The sequence below is a fragment of the Lathamus discolor genome, chromosome 1 (genome assembly GCF_037157495.1).
Source record: "Lathamus discolor isolate bLatDis1 chromosome 1, bLatDis1.hap1, whole genome shotgun sequence".
NCBI classification, from domain to species: domain Eukaryota; kingdom Metazoa; phylum Chordata; class Aves; order Psittaciformes; family Psittacidae; genus Lathamus; species Lathamus discolor.
In genome coordinates this window covers 78303430-78328988 of record NC_088884.1, presented here as the reverse complement: position 1 = coordinate 78328988, position 25559 = coordinate 78303430, and the positions used below count along the sequence as shown (strand labels likewise).

The 25559-nt window shown below is 43.8% G+C and overlaps 1 protein-coding gene across 3 annotated transcripts in view; it reads right to left on the bottom strand.

Annotated features, from left to right (window-relative positions):
• DENND5B (DENN domain containing 5B) overlaps window positions 1-25020 on the bottom strand; it is a 119521-nt gene extending 94501 nt beyond the window's left edge. For all 3 annotated transcript variants that reach the window (XM_065681873.1, XM_065681859.1, XM_065681867.1), the window contains exon 1: window positions 24730-25020. In XM_065681873.1, coding sequence (XP_065537945.1) covers window positions 24730-24841 — 112 coding nt within the window. In that variant the 5' untranslated portion in view covers window positions 24842-25020. The remainder of the gene's footprint in view (window positions 1-24729) is intronic.
• Between the last annotated feature and the right edge of the window lie 539 nt (window positions 25021-25559).

The window sequence follows — 25559 nt, the reverse complement described above, 5'->3', positions numbered from 1 at the left end:
GGATCAAATTAAAAGAACTACCAGTTTTACAGAAACACTAAACCATAACTGCAACAGCTAAGAATAAAAGACCCTCTTAGAGATGTATGCAGTAGTGCCTGAGTTATCCACATTGGAGACATGCACCAGCTAGCTACAAATGGGGTGCTCCAAAGCATTGCCAAATCAATCACTACATACAGTCCTTCAGAGCCTACATTAAGAATTATGCATTACTTTAAATTGTGCCATGCCACTGACAACACTTTAGTAAGGGAAAGATGTCATTCCTGGCTAAGCCAAGAAGCTTGTAAAATTACCACACACAAGACCTGTAGGGTGCCTATAACTTCATAGGTCCCTGGTGATATCACTCATCTGACTGGGATGACCTTAATGTCAGGTGAAATATGTGACCAGTCCTCAGCTGGAGGAAATACAGGGACAAAAGCTGGATAAAATACAGGCACAATCCTGGGACTGTGGACAGGGACTTCCTCAATTGCATGCTGAGCCTTGTAACTGCGTTAGAGAATCAAAGTTCCTTTGTGCTCTGCAGCTTTCATAGGGTCAGAAAGATTTATGGGCCCCATTAAGGAGAAGTGATGAACAATTGCTTTCTACTTCCTGGGGCAAGCTGTTTTATGAATATGAACCTAGTGACTTAAATCCACACAGATTTCTGAAGCTGGCACTGCTAATGTCATACTTTACTTTCTGATGCTTCCTCCCTACTATTTTGAAGGAGAAGGGCAGGGGAAATCCTGTTTGCATGCATATTTCAGGATAATCATCTTCTGCTTGAACTCACACATTGAACATCAACTTCTAACCCTTTAATGAGGTGTCTAAACCATGCTTGTTGTAATCAAAGTTTAACAAGCTTTTAAAGCAAGATTTTTAAGTTCTACATTAATATTTCACCATGTGCATTACCTTGTGCCATGCTGTACCAAATAGTTTATGCAACCTGCAAAAGCTTTTTATTCAGCCAGGTTCTGCAGTTCTCCAACACACAGCAAAGCAGTGACCCATGTTCTGCCCTAGGAGAATGCACTCCCTCACACAGCCCCTTAGAGCTTATACTGGCCTTGCAATATGACCTTGTAAACCAAAGCTGTGGTAAAACCTTGGAATATGAACTACAGGATGACACTGAAAAGATACATCAACTTATATGTTACATTGCAAGGATATGTAATGTCATCAACAATGATTAGCCTAGGAGCAGCTATTCAGAAGTTGCACAGCATCCAGTCCTACCCATGCCAGGTGCCCACACCATTTCAAAGAGTTTCCCCTCCTACTTTTCTTCCATGTCAGATTTTTTTGTAGGCAACCACCAAACCAGTAGGACATTTAGCTTTCCTTAAATAGCCAAAGTACTTAATATCCCATCTGTGAGGAGAGTTTTGGCCAGAGGACTTTCTTCTTCCTTGATCCCACAGAGACCACACAGCAATTCTCATCAGAAAACAAGGTTTTAGTATCACTGCTCCTCTTAAGGGACAGCTCAGGGATACTGCCTAGAAAGGAAGGGGGAAGAAAGGAATGGCAGGAAAGAAAATGTAGCCTGAGTGCAGGACTCTGGAGGGGAGCACCCCCAAATCTCTTCTGTCAGCCCATGCCACTGCTTGCCAGGTTCACAGAGGTGCAGATCTGCTGAACACTCAGCCAAACACAACATAAAACCACATTAAAAAGGGACCTAGAAGCTCTCTTTTGCTCTTCCTAGAAGGATTCTGGGGGCTTTCGCAGGAATCTTCTATAGGCAAGTCCAAACTGCAGGCCTGTAAACAACTACCTGTATACTTCATTGGCAGACCTGTGGTGAGCAAATACACTGATAAACTGACTCTTGCCATAGCAAGTTGCCTCCTATGGAGGGCTGAGAATGTCTGGTGAGATATAATAGCTACATAACAAACTGGATAAAATGAATACATCAAAGAGCAAAATATTGATGGAATCATTTGCAAATGAATGAAATCCATATTGATGAATCCATTATTTTGTTTCAACTGATTTTGCGATAAATAGCAGGGCAGTTCTGATTAACGCAGAGATGACACTGAACTTCAACCTGCTTCATATTTTATTTCTTCATGTTCTTGCTTCTGTTTAAAGGACCATAGCTTGTTGAGCATGAGTAACCATGCACTGAGAGACTGCTGGGCCATTTGAGAGGGGTTCCCAGAACAGCAAGGGTGCACCAGCTCCCTCTCAGGGGCAATGCACACACTGCTGCTGCAGTCTCTTAGACTACTGGAGGGGCCCGGCACCTCCCTGAGCTGGAACAGTTTCCTAAAATTGTGTAAAAGAGCAGTAAGCATATTCTTCAGAAATGCCAGATCTGGCTTTCTGAAGACTCTACTAGTGCAGACAATCTGGCAGCCTCAAGGAAGCAATCCAAATAGCTACATCCTCCTCTCTCTCGCTTCCAAAAATATCATGTCTCAACAAGCTATGTTTTCCCCCCTGAACTAAGTGACTTCCCAAAATAAGGTTAGAAGTTGTAATAGAAATGTAATACAGGGGTGGGGTTAAACCCTATCCATCAAACAAACTGGACGTCACCTGAACTATTTCACAGGCTGGGGATGCGCATGAGAAGAAGAGCTCTAGGGTACGCAGGAGACAGCAAAACAAAACCTCCCTTTGATATCAATGTAGGATGAAAAGCTGACTGGCCATTTTTCATGTCTGCCCACCACAGCATGCTGGGCTCAGCTGAAGGATGCACGTGCATGCATACAAGCCCCCTGCTATTTCAGTATGTAAATCAAGCTTTCCAAAGGGTAACCATGAAGATGTGCCCCGTTAGGGAGAGTTACTTTCTAACACTGTTGATAAATCATACACCATAGCAACAGCACATACCAGCTATTAGACAAGATGGACCCTAGGGATGACCAAGAAACGAATTGCTACATGAGTTACACGCCATTAGTGGCTAATAGGAAGAACTCTGAATCCTCTTTAGCATTAGGTTGACCCTTTGGTGATCTAGGCAGACATTGATACACAGCATGGAACAGCATCTGCAGCTCAAGCTACTCAATCAACATGTACGCTTGCCTAAATGAGACAACCTAGCTTTTAAGTCAGCCTTCCAACTAAATGTAACCTCATAATACAACATATTGCAACAACTACGACCAGTCGTCTTCATTAAATCCATACCTTTCAAAAAGGAAACTACTTTTCTTTGGCGGTTTAACAAGGTAAGACAGAAGTCAGAGAGTTGCAAGACCTTTTTCCTACTAGACATATTATGTATTGTGGAGAAAGACAAAGCTTGCAGAGCAGAGGACTCTTTTGAAGGGTATCTACTTCCGTCAGAGCAAGTCCCCTGAGGCCTCTTCTGCAACACTCCCTCTTGCAAACAAAAGCCCTCAGATAACCCTCTCCTTTTTGTTAATACTCCAATAAAAGAGTCAAAGATTGAAGAAAATTTGTTTTGAAAATTGGTTTTGAGGGAAAGAATTTCAGATATTAGGGAATGGACTGAAGCCTTTGAAAACTGTCAAAGTCTGTTCCATGATCTCACCACAAGACCTTAAGCACAGTAGTTCAGCTAAGGATTTTTGTGCAGTTGTCACCAGGCAGGCCAGTCCTGATCAAGCCACACATCTTCCTAAAAATCCTCATGAACAGTTGCAACCCACCTCTTCTTCCAATCATTGCTTTGCCAGTGCTGCAGCAATCATCACCCCTGCACCAAAACAGCTAACTTGGTCTGCACTCACTGCTCCAATAACTGGACAGCTTTTGCAGCCTATTTCACAAGCCACCCATCACCCTGCAGAACTATGTGGTACCTGCACAAAGAACCCAGAGCCCTGAAAAGCACCATCTCGGTTGATGACATGTTGCCTGCTAGCTTCAAAAGGAATGAAAAATGACAGCTGTCAGCCATTAGTTGTTTCTAACATCACTGAACATTATAGTGAATGCGGATATAACCGAGCTTGTGCTTTCACAGCACAAACTAAGCCTTCTGGACAAGCTTGTTGTAAATGACTCTGCATCAGAGCCATATGGCACGAAAAATGTAAATGCTGTACCCACTTGAGAAATACAGTGATTTGGTCTGTCAGAGGTTTAACATCTTGTAGTACAAGTATATGCACATATGTGGGGTAACCCCTATACATCACTTATCTCAACAAATCCTCTTAGAAACATTTATCAAAATCACTCCCATTTATGTCTTTTTACTTCTTACCTCACAGATTCTGAAATACAGTTTTTATATTCAGAGCCCTAAGGAAGTTAAGAACATAATCTTGACTTCTCATGAACGCACACATGCACACACCAAAAAAACCCCCAAACCCACAGACAAAAAACCCAATCAACCAACAAAACCCCAAAACAACAAACCACAACAAAACAAAACCCCCCAAAGACTGATTTCTTGGTTTATGCTTCCACAACTTTCTGTTAGTGAAATGAGGGAAGAAGGTATCAAAATTTCTACATTACATTAGTGAAAAGTTTGAAGAAATTTAGGCAACCACTCCTGGTGGAGTAATAGGATTCCTGGAATAATGAGGCTCGTGACCAATCATCAGAATCAGTTGTCATATGCCACAAAAAAAAGAAAAGGCACTGCATGTTCTTCATCTGCAAGGGAGCTGGCACCAAATGAAAAAGGCTTCTTTGCTCATATCACTGACTGAACACCCCATGCAAAGAATTATTATATAGGTATGGTGCTGAAAACACACATACCAGAAGCCATTAGGTTTTCATGATTCTTCTTGAAGCTGTACCCATTGGCCCCTAAGGTCATTGTCTCTCATTTAGTACTACCAGAAAATGCAGCTGAATTCTCATCTAGTGAGGGGGAAAGGGTCACAGAGAGTTGTGAGCCTGTAGAAACTCCATTTTCTAACAACCTAGGCTACCTGGTATCCTTTCAGCTGTGATGGAAGGGAGGAACCAGATCTGCACGTGCATCTATCTGTATGTGCACACACACTTCCCCACTGATCTAGAGAAAGAACAGCTAACATCATTCAGCCGCCCAGGCATTGTGCATATTTGCTTTAAGGTTTTTTGACAGTGTTGCAAAATTATTTGACTTACAGGATCACCAAGTCATCACTCTTCTGTTTGATAATCTTTTTCCCTTGTAACCTGGAAAAGCTATCAGGTCTCTTGTTGGTTTTACCTGTTTCTCAGGCTACAGTCTTCTCCTTTACAAATTTCCACAAGTTTGCTTTTCCAAAGAGCAGCCTGTATTCCAGTTTTAGTGTACTTTTTAACCACAAGCTTTAAATTAAGCTATTTTAATGTGGTGCACCAAACAAAAAACAAAGCTAAAAGATAACCTTAAGTTACAGAGACTTGTGTTCATTGCCTTCTATTCTTCAGCCCTCCAAACATTATTCATTGCACTTAAAGCCATTTCCTCTGGGTCCAACAGGAGCATAAACCATCTCACTTAATCCATGGCAGGAATCTCACACACCCACACAGGCACACCCATGCCCACAGATGAACTACATCACTCTTCCCCTGAATGCATTAAATTCCTCCTTTTTGTCAGCACATCTGACTAATCGCTATTTTGGATAGCACAAACAGAAAGCTCTCATTCTAGGACTAAGAACACAACCCAGCAGAGAGCCTGCCTGTTTCCACAAGGAATTTACACAGCCTTCTGTCTTGCTCTGTTGGTTGAAACTTGGCTTGCTTCTCAGAGGCATCTCAAGTATATTCAAATGTCATACTAAAATATATCTAAATAACTTGAGCTCTCTTCCTTTTTACCTTAAAAACTTTGAAAAGTTGGCATTCATCCCAAACTGAAGCACCATGCATTTTACAAGGTTATTAAAACAACCTTCCTGCTCAGGCTTGAGCCTGCACCCTCCAGTTTCCTTCTCCACCTCAATTTATCTTCCTCCAATTGAAATCACTGTTACAGCAGATGAGGTTTATCAGGTTTATCAAACAAAAACAGCTCCTAAGTCCACAGCTCCAAATGAACTCAAATGGAAGGCATTCATTTGTTCACTGTTCCTCCCCTTCCCAATTAAAGTAACAACTAATTTGGTAGGATATTAGTTCCCTGCCATCCCAGTAGGCAGGCTGAAACTACTCAGCACTGAGCTGGTTCAGAACCATACAACTGTATGTGTAAATGTCTGCAGCTTTCACAGCCAATGCTTCCATTGACATGTACAAATAACACATTTTTTCCAGTAGACTGCAGGAAAGACAGAACATAAAGCTCCTTGGGACCTACAGTCAATGCCTCCTAAAATTAAAATGACACTAGGATTAAAATTTAGAATTTAGACTCCTCTACTATACCCATATGCTTCCAGAGACAAATAACGCTCCTATGTAATGGGATATAGGAATCTTGGCTTCCTCTCACAGCTCCTAAGTAATTTCAGTGTTCCATCTCCGTAAAGGCTTGATCAGATGCATTCTCCAGAGCACAGCTTGTGCAGGCACCTGCCAGGGTAGTGCCAAGCACATACATAGTCCTCCACAAGGAAGAAAATCCCTGCAGTGGCAACGCACACTGCCCAAGGTACGCGACGCGCTTGTGCGCTGGACACGTGCCCAAATGTCCCAACCTGACTCAGGAGAAGGAAATGACCCACCATCAACACCAGGTCAAGAAGGCATTTCAGTGCTGACTCTCCAGTTCACACGGCATTTTGCTAAGCAGTTTTCATCACCTTCCCACAGATCTGAATCCTGCTGACTAGCAAAGGCAGGGGTTGAAACTGCTATGCCAGGGCTTGTTCCAGCTTGGCAAATTCAATTAAGTACAGCAGAAAAGTTCTCCTCTAATAGGGCCAAATCTACTTTGGCTAAGCCAACTAAACCATCTGCTATTTCTATGAATGATGTTTCCATCATTTTTGTCCCCACTCTTAAATATTTTACCTCTCCTCTACTCTTCACCTTTTTAAATGTAGAAGACACAAAGCCCACACAAAAAGAGGAGATACAGAGGATCATACAGCTACCACTGCAGCAACTGCAGCAGCTACCGAGGAGCAGTATATATTCATGTTGCCAGAAGGCTGGAGACCACAAATGGACCATAAAGAGCATGTTGGCTTCTTAAACTCAACACTCATTTAAAATACATTTATAACCACCTAGAAGTACTTGATGCACCACCATTGACTACTGCATCCCCTTACAAAAATTAAACCAAACCCTTTCAGTTTTAATCCTTAAGCTGGTGAAGACACTTCTGTGAAGCTTGTGGTGTCACCCTGCGCTTTGAGGGAAGAAAGGCAAGAGATTCTCAGCTTTGGTATAAAGTGAAACTTCATGAAAACATTGGGTTTTCTCAAACATATTTCTAAGGATGCCATATAGGTGTTAGGACTTGACACTGTGGCACTATTGCACCTAAAAGCGGACATGAAGTTTTTCTGTTCTTTGAAAGGAGTTATGGTAAGCCGGATGGGCTCACTCCTGAGGCATACATTTGATAGCTGAACCATCACATGTCTCCAAAGAAAATCACCAGCATCAGCTACCTAGCATATTAGACGGCTAGATTACATGGCAGGACTTGACAAGCCCTTCCTTGGCAAAACATTTGAACCCCACAAAAGGGCCAGGCGGAGTACCTAGAAGCCAGTATTAGTAGAAGCAGCCTGTGATCAGACTGCCTATTTTGTATCAGTTCTGGTCTTTATGTAAGAGCTGGGTACACCCTCATCTAACTTAATTCTCAGGAATGCTAATTCTCTGGGCCTCATGTATTTATTTGGAGTGTTTTCCAGTCTTGTTGTACCACCCTTTGGACCTTGAAGACCTCAACTCCTCAGAAGCAAGACTTCTGAGCAAGGGACTTGTGCTGGAAGTGGCCTTCCCTCCAACACAGGTGTTCTACACCACCTGCAGCACAAATATAGTCCTGACCTGCTTGATCATAGGATCTCTGAGGAATATAGGTGCTCTCTTCACCTCTCAAGATGAAACCTGAAGAGTGCCACCGATGAGGAATAAATGTGGAGGCTGTGAAGAGTTGATCCAGGCAAAGCTGCACCACTGGCATGGTTTCCACAAGCAGTCAGCGGCTGCTCGGCAGGAGGCATTAACAGGATTAGGAGGAAAATCTGGCAGAAAGCTTGGTACAAAACCAGGCCACCACATCAAAGGCAGTCATTTTAGTCATTTAATTCCCTAAAAAGAAAAAAAAAAAAAAGAAAAAAGAAAAAAGAAAAAATCTTCCTCTCTTCACAGCTGCACACATAGAAAAGCCTTTTTGCTCAAGCAGTGAGGAAATCCAGCACAGGGAATCAGAGCTGGTTGTGCTGCTTGCCAGCTGATGGCTGCATTTCCATCTCCCCCTGGCAGGCAGTGCAGGCAAGCTGGCAGCACCCACCCTACCCCCAGCCCCATGCTACTTGCCAGGGCTGAGAGTGAGTTTGGAGAAAAGGTTAATTCCAGGAACAGCCAGAAATGCAGGACTCCAACAATGGGAGCACGAGTCCCCACGTGGCTTGCCAGCTTTCTGCTGGTGGCTGGCAACCGCCAGGAACAAAGAACAAGTGTCAGTGGCAAATGCTGGTTTGCAGGAGGATGCCGAGATGCATGGAATGGCTATGGAGGCAGGCCCTTCTGGCACAGTATGTAGGCTATTGTGTCTGGGGGCCAGTTTCTTTTGGCAGCCACCACACTCTTAATGTGATATTCATCAGTAGCATATTAGCTCACTTGCCACAACAAGGGAGCACTGCGCTTCCAGTCCTGCATTCAGTGGTGTATCTGTGTACCTGCACAGCCACACTGGTCACTCCCCATAATAAAACAGGAAAAATGCACAAGAGTGTTAGGAAGGACTGGATTAACACTCCCCTCCTCCCCCCCATATTGCATCAGGACAATGATTGTATAAATAAACCTGTCAGGACAGGATTGCAATCCAGGACCTCTTTATCAGTGCTGGCTGTACTGTACATCCCCAGCTGGAAAGAAAAAAACCACAGAGGCTTTACTCATTACTTTTGCTAAATCCTGCAGCAGGATGTTTCCCTGCCCTCCAGACCTGGATTGTGCAGCTCTGTTCTACCTCTAGGAGTTATACATAGAAACAATCCATTAACAGTCAGGTTAACGCATGGCACGCAAGTAGATCGTACCTGTCAGCGTGTCTAAGCCCTACAGGTTGGCTGGCCACTTTATTTAAGAGATTCTGCAGTGGAATCACTGCAGAAAAGTAGGAGTTTCTAGTCTGGATTATAGGGGCAGAGTATGATCAGCTGTTTTTTTCTGTTGTTTTTAAGAGAGCACAAGACAAGGCTTCAGCACAAGTGAAAAGGCAAACAAAGGCTGAACATGATTTTTCCTCCAATCTGTGCCTTATATGCTTATGTAGCACAATCAAAATGCAAACAACCTGAATGCAGCCAGACACCACATTTCAGAGAGCTTGGGTGGGGGCTGGAGAGTAGAACACACTCAGGGGATGAGAACATGTGTTCTAAAATACAAGTATTTTACAAGACATCAATCCATCATTAATGTTATTTGGATGTCCAGCTTGCCTGAGGGAGAGCACAAAGGGAGTCCTGTTATTAATAAACTGTGCTTGGTTTTGAAATAAAAAACTCAAATACAAAGACTCGGCAATTCTCAGAAAAATACCAACTTTTTCAGCATGCAAGCTGCATCCCTTTGCCACAAAAACTTGCTTTTAGAAACAGATGGCAGCCTGCAAGACCTACAAATCCTTTGTCTGGAGTGGCAAACTAGGCCCTATTGCCCATCAAAGTCAACCGTCACATTGTGAAGCACTGACCCTAACGAATCCATTATGTTTCTTTCTACTACAATGCAAAACCATACAAAATGAGTCAGAATTAAGAGGAAAGGGGTGAGGGATTTTAAATCCCTTTCCCCCCCAACCTCACAAAAATAATGACAAGGGGGAGAATCTGCGCTGACCCTCCACTTACGAGCCCTACCAAACCCTGCCGTTAGGGCTGCCCCTTTGGGCCAGGCTGCCTAAAGGGGGATGGATTTGGGTTTGAAGCGTTTATGCAGTGGTGTGCAACGGCTTTGAAATCAGCACACTGTGTCAGTCAAACTACCCACACAGTCAAGAGCGCATATCCCGAGCAGGAAAGAAAGGCCCTTATGCTAGCTGAATAATTAGGTCTGATATGCTTTGTAGTTTCTCAGCCCCCCCTTCGCAGCTCTGCTGAAGTGCTGTGCAGATAGGCAGCACAGACAGGGAAAGCTCTTCACAGGTAGCTGCAGGGAAGGCAGTAAGATGGTTTTTTTCCTCCTGCGTCAGCTGAACCCAAGCAATGGAAAGAGAAACGTGAAGAAAGAGGAGCTCATATCAAAGAGCTGATGCCTTCAGTCAAGGAAGCAAACAACAGAGAAGCCTGCTGAGGAGGTGATGGATGGGGTGATGGTGTGGAAAGGATTGAAAAGCCTTTTCCTGGCTATGGGTATTTGGTGCATCTTGACACACAAAAGGAAACACCCATCACTGGTACTGTCAGCAGACACCTCCCAGCAAGGAATACTTCTGTCAAAGACAAAATCCCTCTGAATAAGAAAGGGTCCAGTTTATGAACAATCCAACTGCTTTTATCATGCATATTTAAAAATGAGATTCAACAAGAAAGTCAATGTCCTCAGAGCAACAGACTGGTTGGATTCTTCACACTCTCACAGAAATTGCCTCCCATCCCCCTTTACTGTTTTCTTCGGCATGAAACAATCTCTCAAGGACATGGCAACAACGACACTGAAATTCAAAGCATTGAGATCAAACACATGAAGCTGACGCCCATTAAGGCTAAATTATGTCACCTATCTGAAGGCTCAAGCTTATTATTTAAGACAATACAATAGTCATTAATCACGGCCATTGTGTATTGCTCCAAAGGCCTCTAGGAAGCTAGAAAGAATAAGAAAAGAATAAGAAAGAAAAAAGAATACCAAGGAGATTTACTATACTACAGTGCCAGATTTAATTACATGGTTTTCTCCTCAGTATCTCATCACTTGCAGTTCACCACCTGTTTGCACCAGAGGACCTGAAATAAAGACATGCTGGCCCGTAAGGCCAGGCATGCAAGAGAGGGTTTGTGCAAAGCTTTTGCTGTTGTAGCAGAAGACCAGAGGGCAAAGAGAACAGTCTGTTTTGGGAGAGCTGGCAGGCAAACCACTTGCGTGTAGAGCTATTGTTTATCTTCTGAAGTTTCAAACTCTCAGTTCCTTTTCTGCACATACATATCTATGTAAAATATAGATATATTTTCCTTTATCTTCTGAAGTTTCAAACTCTCAGTTCCTTTTCTGCACATACATATCTATGTAAAATAAGAAAAAATACACCGTTGAGCCGATGCGCAAGAAGAGGCAACTCACTATCTTCTTCCTAAAGCTCCAGCACAAAGATTCGTGCCCTCACCAGCACAACAATATATTTAAGCAGTAGGTCTGTCTGCTGGCAGCATTCTGAGTTTGCATTTTCTTCTATAAATATTTAAGCATAGAAGAACTGTTCATGTTACCCACTCTGCCCAAAGTGTTTTGACAGCCATGCTCACCAAATGACAGTGATGCTCTATTTAACACTGCAGCTGCAGACAGGAGGATTTGGTTTCAGTTTTACACAATATTGTGAAACCAATGACCTCCCACAAAATAAAACAGATAATACAATTTTAGGGGTAGAAAGTAAATGCATTAGCAAGACCATTATCAGTAAGCAAGAAAAGAAGGCAGAAATTTAAGTCCTGAATGCAAGAATTTGCTTAAATTTAGCTGCGATCTCTTTCTTATCAAATATATTCAGAAAGTGAAAATAGAAGACAATCAACCCTGACAAAGCTACGCTAGCCTCCTGAAATGGTTTCTCTTAAGGCCAGAATAATTTCCAAACCCTCTGGAAATTATCATCAGCCCTCAGAGACCTCTACACACTTACTAGCCAGTTAATTGAATCCGCTCAAAAGAAGATGGCTTAGCAGACCACTAGGCCAGCCCTGAGGGAGGTTTGGCCCCAGTGTCTCTCTGTAACACACTAAGACTCAGCATAGTCTGTCAGTGACTAAACAAGAGTCACTCTTTCGTATCTGAAGATCCAAAGATATTTTCAGGTAGAGAAAGTCCAGGGAAACAAAAAAGGTTTAAATAACCCAGCCGGTCAAACCCACACAGAACAGCTCTGCTACTGCTACTTTAACATGCAATTACTTAAACAATACTTGAAAAAAATATGTAGAGGGAACACAAGAAAGAAAAACTGAGTCAGCAACATTTACCTTTTCTGATTTCCCCCCATAGCCCCCGAGCATAGTCTCACTTACCCAGAGGCTCATTAATGCTTTCATCTGTTAAAAGCTTGCTGGAAGCATGGAGTGATGCCACTTTGGTATCAACAGATTAATCATGTATGGATTGCCAACCTCCCTCTACACTGCAGGGCAATGCCATCTCCTTCTAGGCCGCTTCAGTGGCCAGATTCAAATGAATATTGCCATGTACTTCCAAGACACCTCAGATATGCAGAGTGATTAGCCATCCCTTGTACTGCCTTTTACTAGTGTTACTAAAAAATTAATGCATTGGATACAGTTTTATGACTCCTTATGCATCATTAGTGCTTTAATATATCAGAATACAGTTGGTTCTTAACAATATTATTGGAAAGATCAGAATACCTTTTAGGAAGAATAAAGCACGAGGATGAGTGGATTTGTTTTTAATTGTGGTAAGGGGAAAGATGAAGGAGGAACAAAAAAGTCAAAAACACCCTTCCCCAGCATATTCTGCTGCTGTATCTCCCATTTGGTGCATTTGGGCAGGGATGAGGGGGGGAAGGTGCTTTTTTACAGGCACATCTCTTGGATGCAACAGCACCAGCATAGCCAAGCTACTATATCCTTCCCTTGCTTCCTAAGCTGTGTGCCACAGTTTCAAATAAGGACTTGGACCCAGTGAACAACCAGATGTAGCTTTGCTTCCACCACCTGCTATCACACTGTAGGAGCTGTAGCAGGATTTGCCCCCCTAACAAATACTCTTCTAGACTGAGAAGGAAAGACCAAGAAAGATGGCATTAACACAGTTGTATGGTTTCACAGGTATGGGTGAAAAGCACTAGGAATTACATGACAGGACATCAGGACCTCTCATCTGTAGCTCCTTTTGCTCACACAAGCCTGTTAGCTCTGATCTTCCCTCCTTCCCCCCAGCACCACGAGTTACCCTTCCTTCCCCAACCCACCAGATGGGCATGGGACAAGACACGCTCTGCCTGGATCCCAGCTACGTGGCTGCCAATTAGCCTACCAGGATACGCACGTGGAGGGGCCTCTCTTGCTTTATAAAGTGCTGTTGCTTTCCCTGCAGCCTTTGTATTGTTGGAAGGTTAATTAGGATCTCTGCTCTAGCTGCAGGGACTTAGCGGAAAAAAACCCTTTATCTTTACAATTTCACCTCTGACAAGATTAAATTGATCTGTGCGCTCAGAAGCTGGCGGATAAGGATACAGACTGGTTTGGAATATTGGTTTTTTGACTTTTTTTTTTTTTTTTTTAAGAAGGAAACAGGTCTAGTGTGATCATGTTATCAATCACAAGCTGAGTTTCAAGTGTGATAACACTATAGTATTAACAACACAGATGGTCTCCTCCTTAGCGTCAGCTTCCTACCAGTGCACCACAAGCAATGCTGGGACACAGTCAGGAGTCATTGGCATGAAGTGCTGATAAAAAACTAACCAATAACTGAAACCCAAGGCAGATTTTGAATTGTGAATCATTTTTGGATCTTCACCACTATCAAATATGATGTATCTTGGACTCTCCACTGTGATAGTTGCTCCAAGCAAATCATTCTCAGCTCTGGGACAGATCTAAATCTGTGCCTCTTCTCCCAGCTCCTGGACAAATGCCTCCTCCCGCACCAGCACAGACCTGCAGGCAGGGAACATGAATACATGCAGGCCCCAAGACAAGATGTTTTCTCATTCTTATTCCTGCCGAAAGCACAAGAGCTGAACTAATCAGGGCCCTGAGCCCTGGGTCACAGCCAGGGCATCCACGGCAGGGACCTCAGCTCTTTCTCACCTGCTGACAGGGACAAAGCAGGGCTGAGGGGTCTGAGCTCATTAAGGCAGAGTTTTCATGGGAAGTTCAGCCTGCATTAAGCTAGAGGGTTTTTTGTTGTTGCTTTAACAGTGTGTTAAACTGAGCAATTTTCAACAGGGCTTGCTCTTTCCCCTCCCAACTCACCACCCTGCGGGCAGCATTAGGAAGAAAGGAAACAAAGACACAGGCATAGAAATGACAGTAAGTTATTAACCAGAACTGCTATTATGAAAGTTAACATCTCCCATCACTGTTCCCCTTCTGCTAAGTGCAGCAGCAGGCCACAGCTGCCTCACTCTATGCAGATGTTCATACTTACACAGGAAAAAATGATTACTTAATAGCATTCCTTATATCAGGATTCTTTAGCTCTTAGTCATTCCTTGATTTGAGATAGAAACACTAGACTACACATCCCTGCTTGAATTAAGAGTCAAACAACATCTGTTAGCACACTCGCTAAAGCCAGAAAGACTCAACATATTTGCAAATGCCAAGTAAGACAAACCTATCTCTAACAGCATCATCTTGGGAAAAGGCTAAACATGTAATTCATCTATGCTGAATAGCTGCTATCCCGTTTTCCAGACATAAATACTCTCTCTTAATAGATACATAACACTAGTCATTAGAGACAAAGGCTGACAACCTGAAAACGGGTGCATTAAAGGCCCCATAGTACCATTCTTGTTGGCCTTGACGTTCCTGAAGTGTTTACAAGGTAAAACGTACAGCAGAATACACCCTTTCAAAGCTCTGTGACAGAGCATACATCCACCATCAGTCATTTTACAAAGCACCTGGCAGTTTTTAAGCACTGTGAGTCACAACCAGACATTTCGTCTTTGTATGATTACACAACATTTTAGGGCTTTGAGTGGTTTTCATGTTTTGTTTGGATTTTTGTTTGTTTGGTTTTGGTTTCTTTTAATAAAAGGTGAGAATTCTTCCCCGCATACTTGGTGCTGTATATTTTCACATAGTTATACTGGAAGAATAAACAAAGTGAGAAAGCACAACATCAACATTGCAAAGGGTCCCATTCTATAAACCATGCATCAGCCTTTCATCTCTCCCCATGCCAGCCAGCATTACACCTGAGAGAAAGTCTGTGCTAACAGAGCTGACGCTTTGTTTTTAAGCACAGAATTGTTTGTAATTTTAAATTCATGTCAGAGTATTGCAGTGCATAAACCAAACAAGAATATCCAGTGGGAATACTGATAAAGAAATACTATTGTGCGAATAACTAACTAATCAGCAAATCTGCCCCTCCCTCGGCAATGAAAGGCCAAATATTTACTCAATTGTATATTTCATTCTTTGCTCAAATACTTCATAGTTTGAATCTCAAAAATAAACTCCAGTTCTCTTTCCTAAGCATCTCACGGGAGACCAGGGGGCCCAGCAGAAGGTATTTACACCATTTGACTGGATTAATCTCAGCAGCAACCCAGAATAAAAACAGAAGGATAGGCTCCTAAACAGGGATTTGGACCTTCAGATGGTCTGCAGGTCAGCAAGAACTTGGGGTCCAGAACCCACCAGACATCTAAAGTCAGTGTAAGCAATACCTATTTCAACCATGAGAGCAGTATCCTCTCCCAGCAGGCTCCACAGCTGCATCCCAAACGTCAGTCAATCCAAAGCAAACTGCTTGACCCATTAGATCAATACTTCATTGAGAAATTCCCAGTTCAGTGAGCGCTTGGTTTCATTGTTCCATTACAAGGAGCTCAGTCTCTTGTCTTTCTGTGACAAGAGACTGGAAGCACTTCTTACACCTGGACAGCCCCGTGTAAGGAGCATCCATGGTGACAGTTGCTTTTTCCTTCAAATTATAGTTATTGCTAACACAGGTAACGCTACATTACATCACATGCCAATCAGTTTGTACATGAAAATAGCTACGCATGGAAATGAGCATAGGTTTATATAGATGCTAAGGGGAAAATGCAAATTTATACAAATAATTTCAGTCACCCATGAAAAGCAACAGCCTCTACACACCCATGACAGCTCAGCTTTTTTTTCCCTTTCCTTCTAATCCTGTCATTGTTTACATAGAATGGTGTTTCAGATTAAGCCCCCTTACCCTTCCACATGTTAGTATTTAACATGACAAGAGAATACCAAGAAGGGGTTGGACCAAGGATTCTTCTAGCTTTCATGCTCGGCAACCTACCACTCACACCCCTTCAAAGCATGATTTGACTCCATTTGATATAAAGCTTGTTTGGGGTTTTGCTTATTTTTATTTTTTAATTGCTACTAGGTCCCAGAATTATTACTGCAATTTGATGAATAACATGACTGTAAAGCAAAGCCAAGTTCATGCTCCAAGCAGAAGCAGGGGAGCTCACACTTCAAGGCTGACATTTTTAAATTGCCTCTGAACACAAGAACTGGTGACATTTTTGTACGAAATTGCGAAGGTTGTTCTTTTGCAAGAGAACTTTTCTCTACAGATCCACCAAAACCAGACCTCTCCTCCCAGTCCTATATTCTACTAAGTGTTATCTTTCATGCTATCACTCAAAGCAGGTCACTGAGATCTAGCAAAGTCCTTCAACCAGCTCTACATGGAGACATATTAGCAAGGGAATACTCTTTCCCTTTCACTCTTTCAGCATCTGTTTGGATGGTTTGATATTATTTTTCATGGATTGATTGGGTTGGTGGAGAAAGAAGGAGGAAGCAAAACCTCACACCTTGAAGGAACATGGCTTCATGTTTCCAGCCAGGCATTTTCATCAAGCCTAGGACACCCTAATGGGAAAGATGAGAAAGCTCTCAGCTAAGATATAATGAACTGAGCTGAGTAAAACTACCTTGACTCCAAGCAAGGAACATAAATTGTTTATATTTTCATACTGGTAGTGTAACAGAAGCTTCTTCCATCCATGCCAGCATCTGACACCCCGGCAGTCTGTCACACATTAGTCATCTCCCCAGTATGTGCCTTTTATTGTGATGACCCATCATCCTTTCTTCACTAATTACTTTTGAGATTATCAGTATGGCTAATGTGAACAAAATACCACCGTAAAGGCCTACTGCTTCCACACTGAAATTTGCTATTCAAACAAATTATATTTGAATGTTTTCCCACCATACGTATTTTATTTATTATTTTCTGGTCAAGAGGTAGATACTGAAGTAATAATAATAATAATAATAATAATAATGTTATTTACACTCACAGACTTTATGTAGGTTCACATATTGACTGCTACATTCAGCTCCTCTCCATGTGCACAAGAGATGGCTGAATGATCTACTTGTAATCTTCTTCCCACATATGTAAGCAGTCCTACATGACCTCAGATAGCACCGTCCAAACACCATAGCATTAACTGGACCAAAGTGGATTCCTCCCCCCCCACTTTCATTCACATTTCTCATTGACTCCAACCCTCATTACAACACATCAGCAACTGCAGCAGGGAGCAGGGTGCCAGCCACATGTCCAAAGTCAGCGCACGCCAAGGCTTTGCGGGCTGTACACTTGCCAGAAAGTTTTAGGGACGAGCTGGCATTAAGGACAACTTGATTAGTGCATGACTAGGAGGTGAAAGAAGGCAGCCAAGAGAGCCCTGACACCCTTGTCCTGCCGGTTTGCATTCATCTCAGCCCCTCCTGAAGCAGATTATTTTTGAGGTATCCCTATGGCAAGCTTCAAGCTAGCATAGGAATGCTGTGGGCAGGGTGTCAGGGTGCTGGCACAGCTCCTGCAGCGCTGGGAAATCTCTTTGGCAAGGACAGAAAGGCTTCAGGGGCAAACAGCTGAGCAAAGAAATCAATACTACAGTCATAAACTGCCACAAGCAATTCTGACATATTCAGTTTCTGCTCTTCTGTTTTCAGGGGGCTGGGTATCTCCTTCCCTGAGATGCTACCATCCTCCAGCACTGTTAGGACCACTGTAGAGGTGGACATCAACACAGGAGACTCTCTCTGCTAGCAACAGGGACTTTCCCCTCCAGCGTAGGCTCAAATCACCGTATCTCCTCACACTTCCTACTAACACCCAGCCACAATGATCCTGATCTGGCACTGCCATACTCTTCAGGACATGGACATGTCTGCCTGCTAGCGCTCTTTGCCTGAGGCCAGGTAGCTGTAGTCCCAGGGGCCAGGGCTCTCACCAGTCACTGCACCACTGAGCCATCAGGATGGAAGCTGCGCCTTCAGACTGATGTGCAGGAACAAGATTAGGGTTGGATTTAGGTCATTCTTGTAAAGGAGAGCAGCAGCTCAGCTTGCCAGCGCTTTCATTATGACTGCTACTTACACTGTGTTAAGGAAAAAGGCTACCGACTGCAATATTAACAGGCCAGTTACCAGGATTTTCACTGAGAAAACAACCCTCATGCGGTCACACCTTCTTCTTCAGTGCTACCACAACAGATGCTGACAGTGAAACTGCCTCTGAGAGTGAAAGAGGGTTTAGTCTTTCTAAGTGGAAATTAAAACAGCAGCTTACCTGGCAAAAAAAGTACAAGAAATGCTCTTTGCTTTCGCATTACTGAGTCTGTGCTATTGATAGGAATAATGATGGTTTTCCAAACCCAATCAATACCTTATTTTCAAAGGAATACAGTAAAAAAAAAAAAAAATTAGATGAAGGCAAATGTATAACAGAATAGTCACACCAGGACTGGGGGAGCATTTACATCCAGTGTCTCTCTGGCATATATAGAGAATGAAAGCGCTATTACTAAAGCATAATAACACATCACAGCCATTAGCAATTCCACAAATACTCTGTTATCCAAGTAGGCAAGAGAGTTACTCCTTATTAAAGGTAATTGTAACTGGATATCATACTTGTCAATAATATTGGCAATTCTTTATAGAAAGCACTGTTTCCTTTGGCTGCAGAAATCCTCCTACAGAAGCTGTCTTTAATGTATAATTCAGAAATCTGTAAACAAAAATAAATCTGTGTGCTATTACAATGGAATTCTATTTTTCCCCAGTAGCAAGAAAAAACCCAACCAACCAAAATCCCCCATGTTTAAGAACAAACCATTACAGCAACTATCCATGTTACCACTTTCAAAGATGCTGAAGACAGCAGACACAAAACATTGTTTCTGTTATTTCCATTTCAGCATTGAGTTGAGGTTGCACTTAAGCCTCCATGCTCTCTAACCAGAAATGCAACACTTAAGCAAACTAAGTGTTTTTACATGAACAAAATATTAACCCATATTAGATTTTTGTCAAGCAGGTTTCCTAAATGTATAGCCAGTGTTTTCTTGTTTATTATGACAATTTACAACAGTTACTTCCATAAGCCAGCTACTCCATCCAGTCCTTCATCCACAAGACTTGCTTATTCTAGCCATGAATTCAGAAGATTGAGTGGTGCCTTTGAGCGCTGCTTCTCAAGGGGAGCAGGAGAAAGGCTTGAGTTCCATCCCTCTCACAAGCCCTGTAACGATCAGAAATGCTCAGCAATCTACTGCAGCTGCTTCTCAGGGGCAAGTTAAGTCTCGTGAAGCTGTACAGTATAAGCCATCTTCTCCACTTATACCACTCTTACCTGCATCCAGGCTACTTAACCTGGATAATGCCTAAAAAAATGCTTTATACAACACTGGACTGTACTTAAAAAATGAAAAGCGAAACTCCTGTAGTCATTTTTCATTTACAACTAAGTTATGAACAGGAACCGCAACTGCTTAGAAATTCCTTCGTGAAGGGACATTTCTCAGTCTATTTCCAGTTAACTAGGAAAAAACCCAATCACTTGTTTTCAGAAAAGCCACCTACACAAGAAGTTGTATCTCTGTAATAATGCCACCAGGCACTGCAGGGTGACTCGGCACGAAGGAAGCGCAATGGAGAAGTGCACAGGCTGCGGGGAGACTCTGCAAGGCGCAAGCACACAGGTGCCAAGAGCACACAAGGACAAAAATGTCTTTCAGCTTTCTAAAAATAAGAGCCTTCTAGATAAGAGGCACAGTTAGCCAGACTGCAGCATGCCCTGTTTGGCTTCCAACACTACGAACTGAAGTAGCGTTTCACTGGGGAAAAATTAATACCCGATACCTGCATACTGCTAGGGAAACAGCATGAGGCAGGAGTAGTGTTTATTTTCCCCAAGACACTCAGCATTTCCAATGAGCATGGCCAGTAAGAACTCTCAGCTTTCCTCATCATAAAGGAATAGAAATAAAAGAAAAAATAAATTTGATCTTAAAAGTAGAGTAATGAAGCTCTCTACAGTTTTAAAGAATACATTGAACCAGGACAATGAGATAGGGGAACTTACTATTTATTATGCAATGGTTAAAACTAGACAATGCAAAATATGTTACCAGACAAGATAATGGAATGTCTTGTCACTGTAAAGAGAGTGTTAAGGTAATATTTTATGGTTTATGTGTGAAAAATCAGCTATAAGCCTTTTCATTTCACACAGCAAGAGAGCTACCACAACTCAACCAACATGCACGTTCTGAGATGGAGAAGGCACCATCCAACATGGCCCTTCAGGCCGCAGTTCTCATGCCAGCTTACTGCATCCTCTCGCCTTCCAAACCGCTCCAGCAACAGCATCCTCAGTGGAGCACAGAACAGACCTTCCACTTGGGAACAGAACTCCCATCCCTAATTCTCTCTCTACTTTCCTCCAGAGCACTAAATTATTTCCCCAATAAAAGATACTTAATTTTCTTCTTAATTGAGTCATATATATTCTGGATTTTGCTACATTGTAGTTTGTGGCACTCTGTAACAAGAAACTATAAAATTTAGCATGCTCCCAAAGCAAAATGTAAAATCCACTACAGCCAGAAAAATCTCATGCCTCGCACATACACTTATAAAGTTCATTTAGTATGATAAAATATTTAATAGAAACAATTTCATGAACAATCAGGTCTTTTTGTTTAAGGCAATGTTACGTATCTACTATAACGAGTTCATTTAAGCTCATGCAATTCCAAGACTGATACAGCCTCAAAATGGCTTTACCCGGAAGAAGTAGGCATGAAGCTGAAAGTGAACTGAAACGTATTTTCCATTAGCCCTGAATATGAGAGAAAAGCTCCCTTCATCCTATGTTAGTGGAGTTCAACAGGGCACAAAACCCAATACTGAAATTTTCATGCTTTTCAAGATACTTCACATCAAAAACCCCATTTTTCTTTACTGACCTCTCTAACTATTAAGTGCTTACATGAGAGAGGAAAGAAAACTACATCCCTAGAGAGACTTTTTTTCTTCCATCCTTGACTGACAGCTTTTTGATGGTTCCACAAGTGTTTTGACAGTATTATAGTCCACACACTACTTTGCTGCATGCTTGCATGCAGTACCAAGTTGAACAATTAGGTAAACAGCTTTTTACTTTTCAAAACTAATTAATCTTAAAAACCAAAATTAATCCATTTGAGAAGCCAGCTGTGGAGCAATTTCCTATTAAAAAACAATGGTGGAAAATCCTCATCTACCAAATTTACTTTAAGTGCTGAGCATCCACAGGAACAAGGAACTATATATAAAGCAAGTCACTCCTCCCTAAAGGCATGTCAAGACCTAATGCAACTTTAAAACCTTGGCTCAGTTTGTAAATAGACCTGACAGCTCTACAATAAGAATTAAAAACACAGTTCTTCACCCTGCCTCCAAGAGCATCACTGAAACAGTTCACTTCATGCCTGACACAGCAGATGACTTTTTTTGCTGTGAGTTTGTCTGGTTTTGTTTTTACTGCAGAGGGTTTGCATGGAAAGAGGTTTTGTGTTTAAGCCATCAGGCATGGAAAGCTTTCACAAGGGGTGGCTCCTGGGCTGTCCCCAGCACAGGGAGGGAGCAGGTCAGGGAGCTCCAGATGACACCAGAGCTGACTCGCTGGCAGCTCCTTAGCACGCCACGCACCCCAGTGAGGTGCCTGTGCCTCAGCTCATCACTCATGAGTCCATCTGGAAGCTGAAAATCCCTCCAGGATATTGTAACTTGTGCTTCTCCATTCACAGGAGAGGCCCTGCAGAAGAACTCCTCTCATGCTCAGCTCATTCCCTCTCATGCTCCTCTGCTCAGCCCTGGCACAGCTCCATTAGGTCAGACCTGGCTTAAGCAAGGCACTGCGTGTATGCCAGCTGCTAAAGGATTCACACGTGTGGACGTAAGCAGGTTCTTGATTACTTTTTTGCTAAATCGGGTATGATCTGTGCAGTGGCTTAAGTCACAGCAACTCTGCACTGATGCTGTGACTTACCTTGACGAATTCTTTAAGCACAAGGAGAGCACGATGTAAAGCTATCACAGCTACATAACTTAATACTGAAAGAACAGGATCATTTCTTTCTGCAAAACATTGTAAGAGCACTTTTAGAAAGAAATAGCCTTAATTTCCGTGTTTTCTGTGATACAATAGACTTTCTGTTTCCTCAAGCATCTTCCTCCCCACCTATTCTGGTAATGAATTCAATTGTAGTAACTTGGGTTTTGAAACCCGTAACACAGATTTCTAGAAGGGATCTCACTACTGCCTGCCTACAGTGGCATTAATACTCCCCTCAGCTACATCTAAAACCAGAGTTAATTTTTCCATGGCTGCATTATATATGTGGCTCACAGCACTCCCTGTTCTTCTCTAACATTTCCAACTGCTGTGCTCCCAGCTGATAGCAGAAAACTCTTGTCATGAGTCCCTAAAAATATAACATTGCTCAGTGTCAATATTAAGTCCCATCATATTTCTGCTATTCCACTTCTTCCTCTATCATATCCCAACCCTCCTAGGTACTGAGAGTGACTCCCAAATTTGCACTCTCAACAATTATTGTGTGCTCAAGCCATACTGCTGGACCTTGCCTAGTTTAAGCCAGTTAAAGACATTTCTGCTTGTTATTTCCTATAGAGAGGAAGGCATAAAAAGAACCGCCCTTTCTTCCAAAACAACTACTTCTGGTAATTTCTCTTTGAAATTATTCACAGTTGTGTTCTATTCGATAAATAGGAGTATCCCAGATGTGCCAAAATGTCTTTCCTTTAACAAAAAATGAAGAGGGAGACTTCCTTTAGCTTCGAAATCTTTTTAGTGTTGCTGGAGCAGTTCAGCTAAACCTACTGAATGACCATAAAAGATGAGTCCTGTATCCAGGCAGGAGCCCACCACATTCTGGCTGCCCTTGAGCAGCACTCCCCAAGAACACACCAGCACATCTCGCTGGGAAATAGCAAAAGCCAAGTTTGAAAGTCTGGGTACTCATGAGGGAAGGCACAGCCTGCCAGCCAGCACTGCTTTAAAAATAGTTTATTTTCAGATAGAAGAGTTCGAGATGACTCAAAGTTTAAGTAGCTGAAACCCCACTAGGTCATATTATGCAAACCAAACCCTGTATGCCATCAGCTGGGAGATGGCTCACGAGGCAGGATTTTGGTACTAAAAGCAGTAAAACTGAAAACATACAATTGCAGTCACTAGTACATGTGTAAAAGCAGAGATTAAAGCACGTTTGGATAATGCTTCAGCTTGGAGATCCATGGGCTACCTCTAGTGTGTGCTCTTTTACAGGTGACAAACACATGAACTTCAGCCAGGGTACACTTGATCAGTGATACAGATCATCAAGTCTTTCACACAATCAAAAGGCAAGGTGTTTCCTGACGCAATAGCAGCAGATCTCACCCTGATGTGATCTCACCCCCAGAGGTGCCCACCGTGACAGCAACGCTGCTTTCAGCTTCGGCCACATTCACCCGTTTGCCTGCAGTGCAAGCGCATAGGAATGGCAAACTGTAAGCATTTGCGTGCTTTCAGACTCCTGACTCAAGGAGGAAACGTTCAGCTCCCATGCATTCAGCCCCGTTATTAAGCTTACAGGCAATCTAGTTCTCTGTAAAATCACGACTTAAAACAGTTCCTTTTATATAAACAAAAGTGACATTTAGGAAGAAATACTGCCTTATGCCAACATAATCAGCTTACATCCAGTCATGAACCCTCCAAAAATAAACATTTTGGCTAATGTGTAGATCCCATAGTAGAAATTTTGTTCTTAGATTCTGTAACATTTTCAGGGGTGGAGGAAGTAGGAAGGATGCAGGAAGACTATTTTCTGAACAGACATAAGATGTGAATAAAGGAACATAATTAAAGATTTGATTCTCTTATTTTATTCAGCTCTTCCCAGATCCCACATCCTATTCTCCCCCTTTTCCAGAGCAAATAGGGAAGACTACCCATCTGCCCCAACAGAAACCTCGGTCACTCGGCTCCCTTCGATCCCGTAACCCCGGCTACCCTTCTCGCCCCGGTCGCAGCCCACCGCTGGGAGCTCCCTTTCCCCTTCCACCATTAGGGACCAGGGCCAACGGCGGGTCGCGGGGCCCTGCCTGCGGGGAGGGCGCATCCCAGCGGCCGCCCGACCGGCAAACGCTGCTCTTCGGGGGATGCTCCCCCGGCCACCCGGCGGGCGCTTCATCCTTCAAAGTTGCTCGCCCCCCGCGGCTCCTGCCGGCTCAGAGACCCCCTTTCTCCCTCCTTCTCCCCTCGCCCCTCCGCGGGGGGGGGGCAGACATTTTGAGGCAACGGATCCCAAAAGCCCGCCGGGCCGCGGCCAAGCCGCAGCGGTGCGGGCGAGGCCTCCGAGCCGCGCCGAGCCCCGCCGCTGCTGCTCACCTGCCAGCTCGTCGGGCTCCAGCCCGCTCTCCGCGTCGATGCCGCACAGCACGAAGTAGTGGGCGAAGCGGCAAGGAGCCGCGCCGGGCCCCGGGGCGCCGCTCCCGCTCATCCCGCCGGCGGCGGCGGCGGCGGCTCCCTGCGGCAGCGCGGCTCTGTGCGGCGGGGACGCGCCCGGGGGGCCGGTCACGGCGCGCCGCCCTCCATCCCCGGCGGGGGCGCGCAGGCCGCAGCTAGCGGGCACCGAGCAGCAGCTCCGCCGGCGACGGGTGGACAGCGAGCGACCCCGCTGTCAGCTGAACGGGGCGGGGAGGGCGGGGGGAACGGGCGGAGCCGGGCTGCCGGCCCGCCCCCCGCGGGGCATTTAAACCCCGGGCGGTCGCGGTTCCTCCTCCTGCTCCCTCTCCGCGGCCTTAGCGGAGCGTTTCCGGCCCTTATGTGCGCTTTGGGTGTGAGGGGTGCGGGAGAGCTCCGGGAGGCTCTGTGGCACGTCGTGGGTTTGTTCTTTCTGCGCAGTTCTCGGGTTATGTGATTCAAGCTTACTGCCTCCTTCCCTCGCCCCCCGCAGGTGGGAGTAGGGGAGGCTGGCTTTTATCTGAATATGAAAGGAATCATAGAATCAGCTAGGTTGGAAAAGACCTCTAAGGTCATTAAGTCCAACCGTTACCCCAGGACTGCCAAAGCCACCACTAAACCATGTCACTGAGGGTCTCATCTACACGGTTTTTTAACACTTCCAGGGATGGCGATTCCACCACTGCCTTGCACAACCTGTTCCAATGCCGGAACACCCTCCCAGTGAAGAAATTGTTCCTGATATCCAGTCTAGA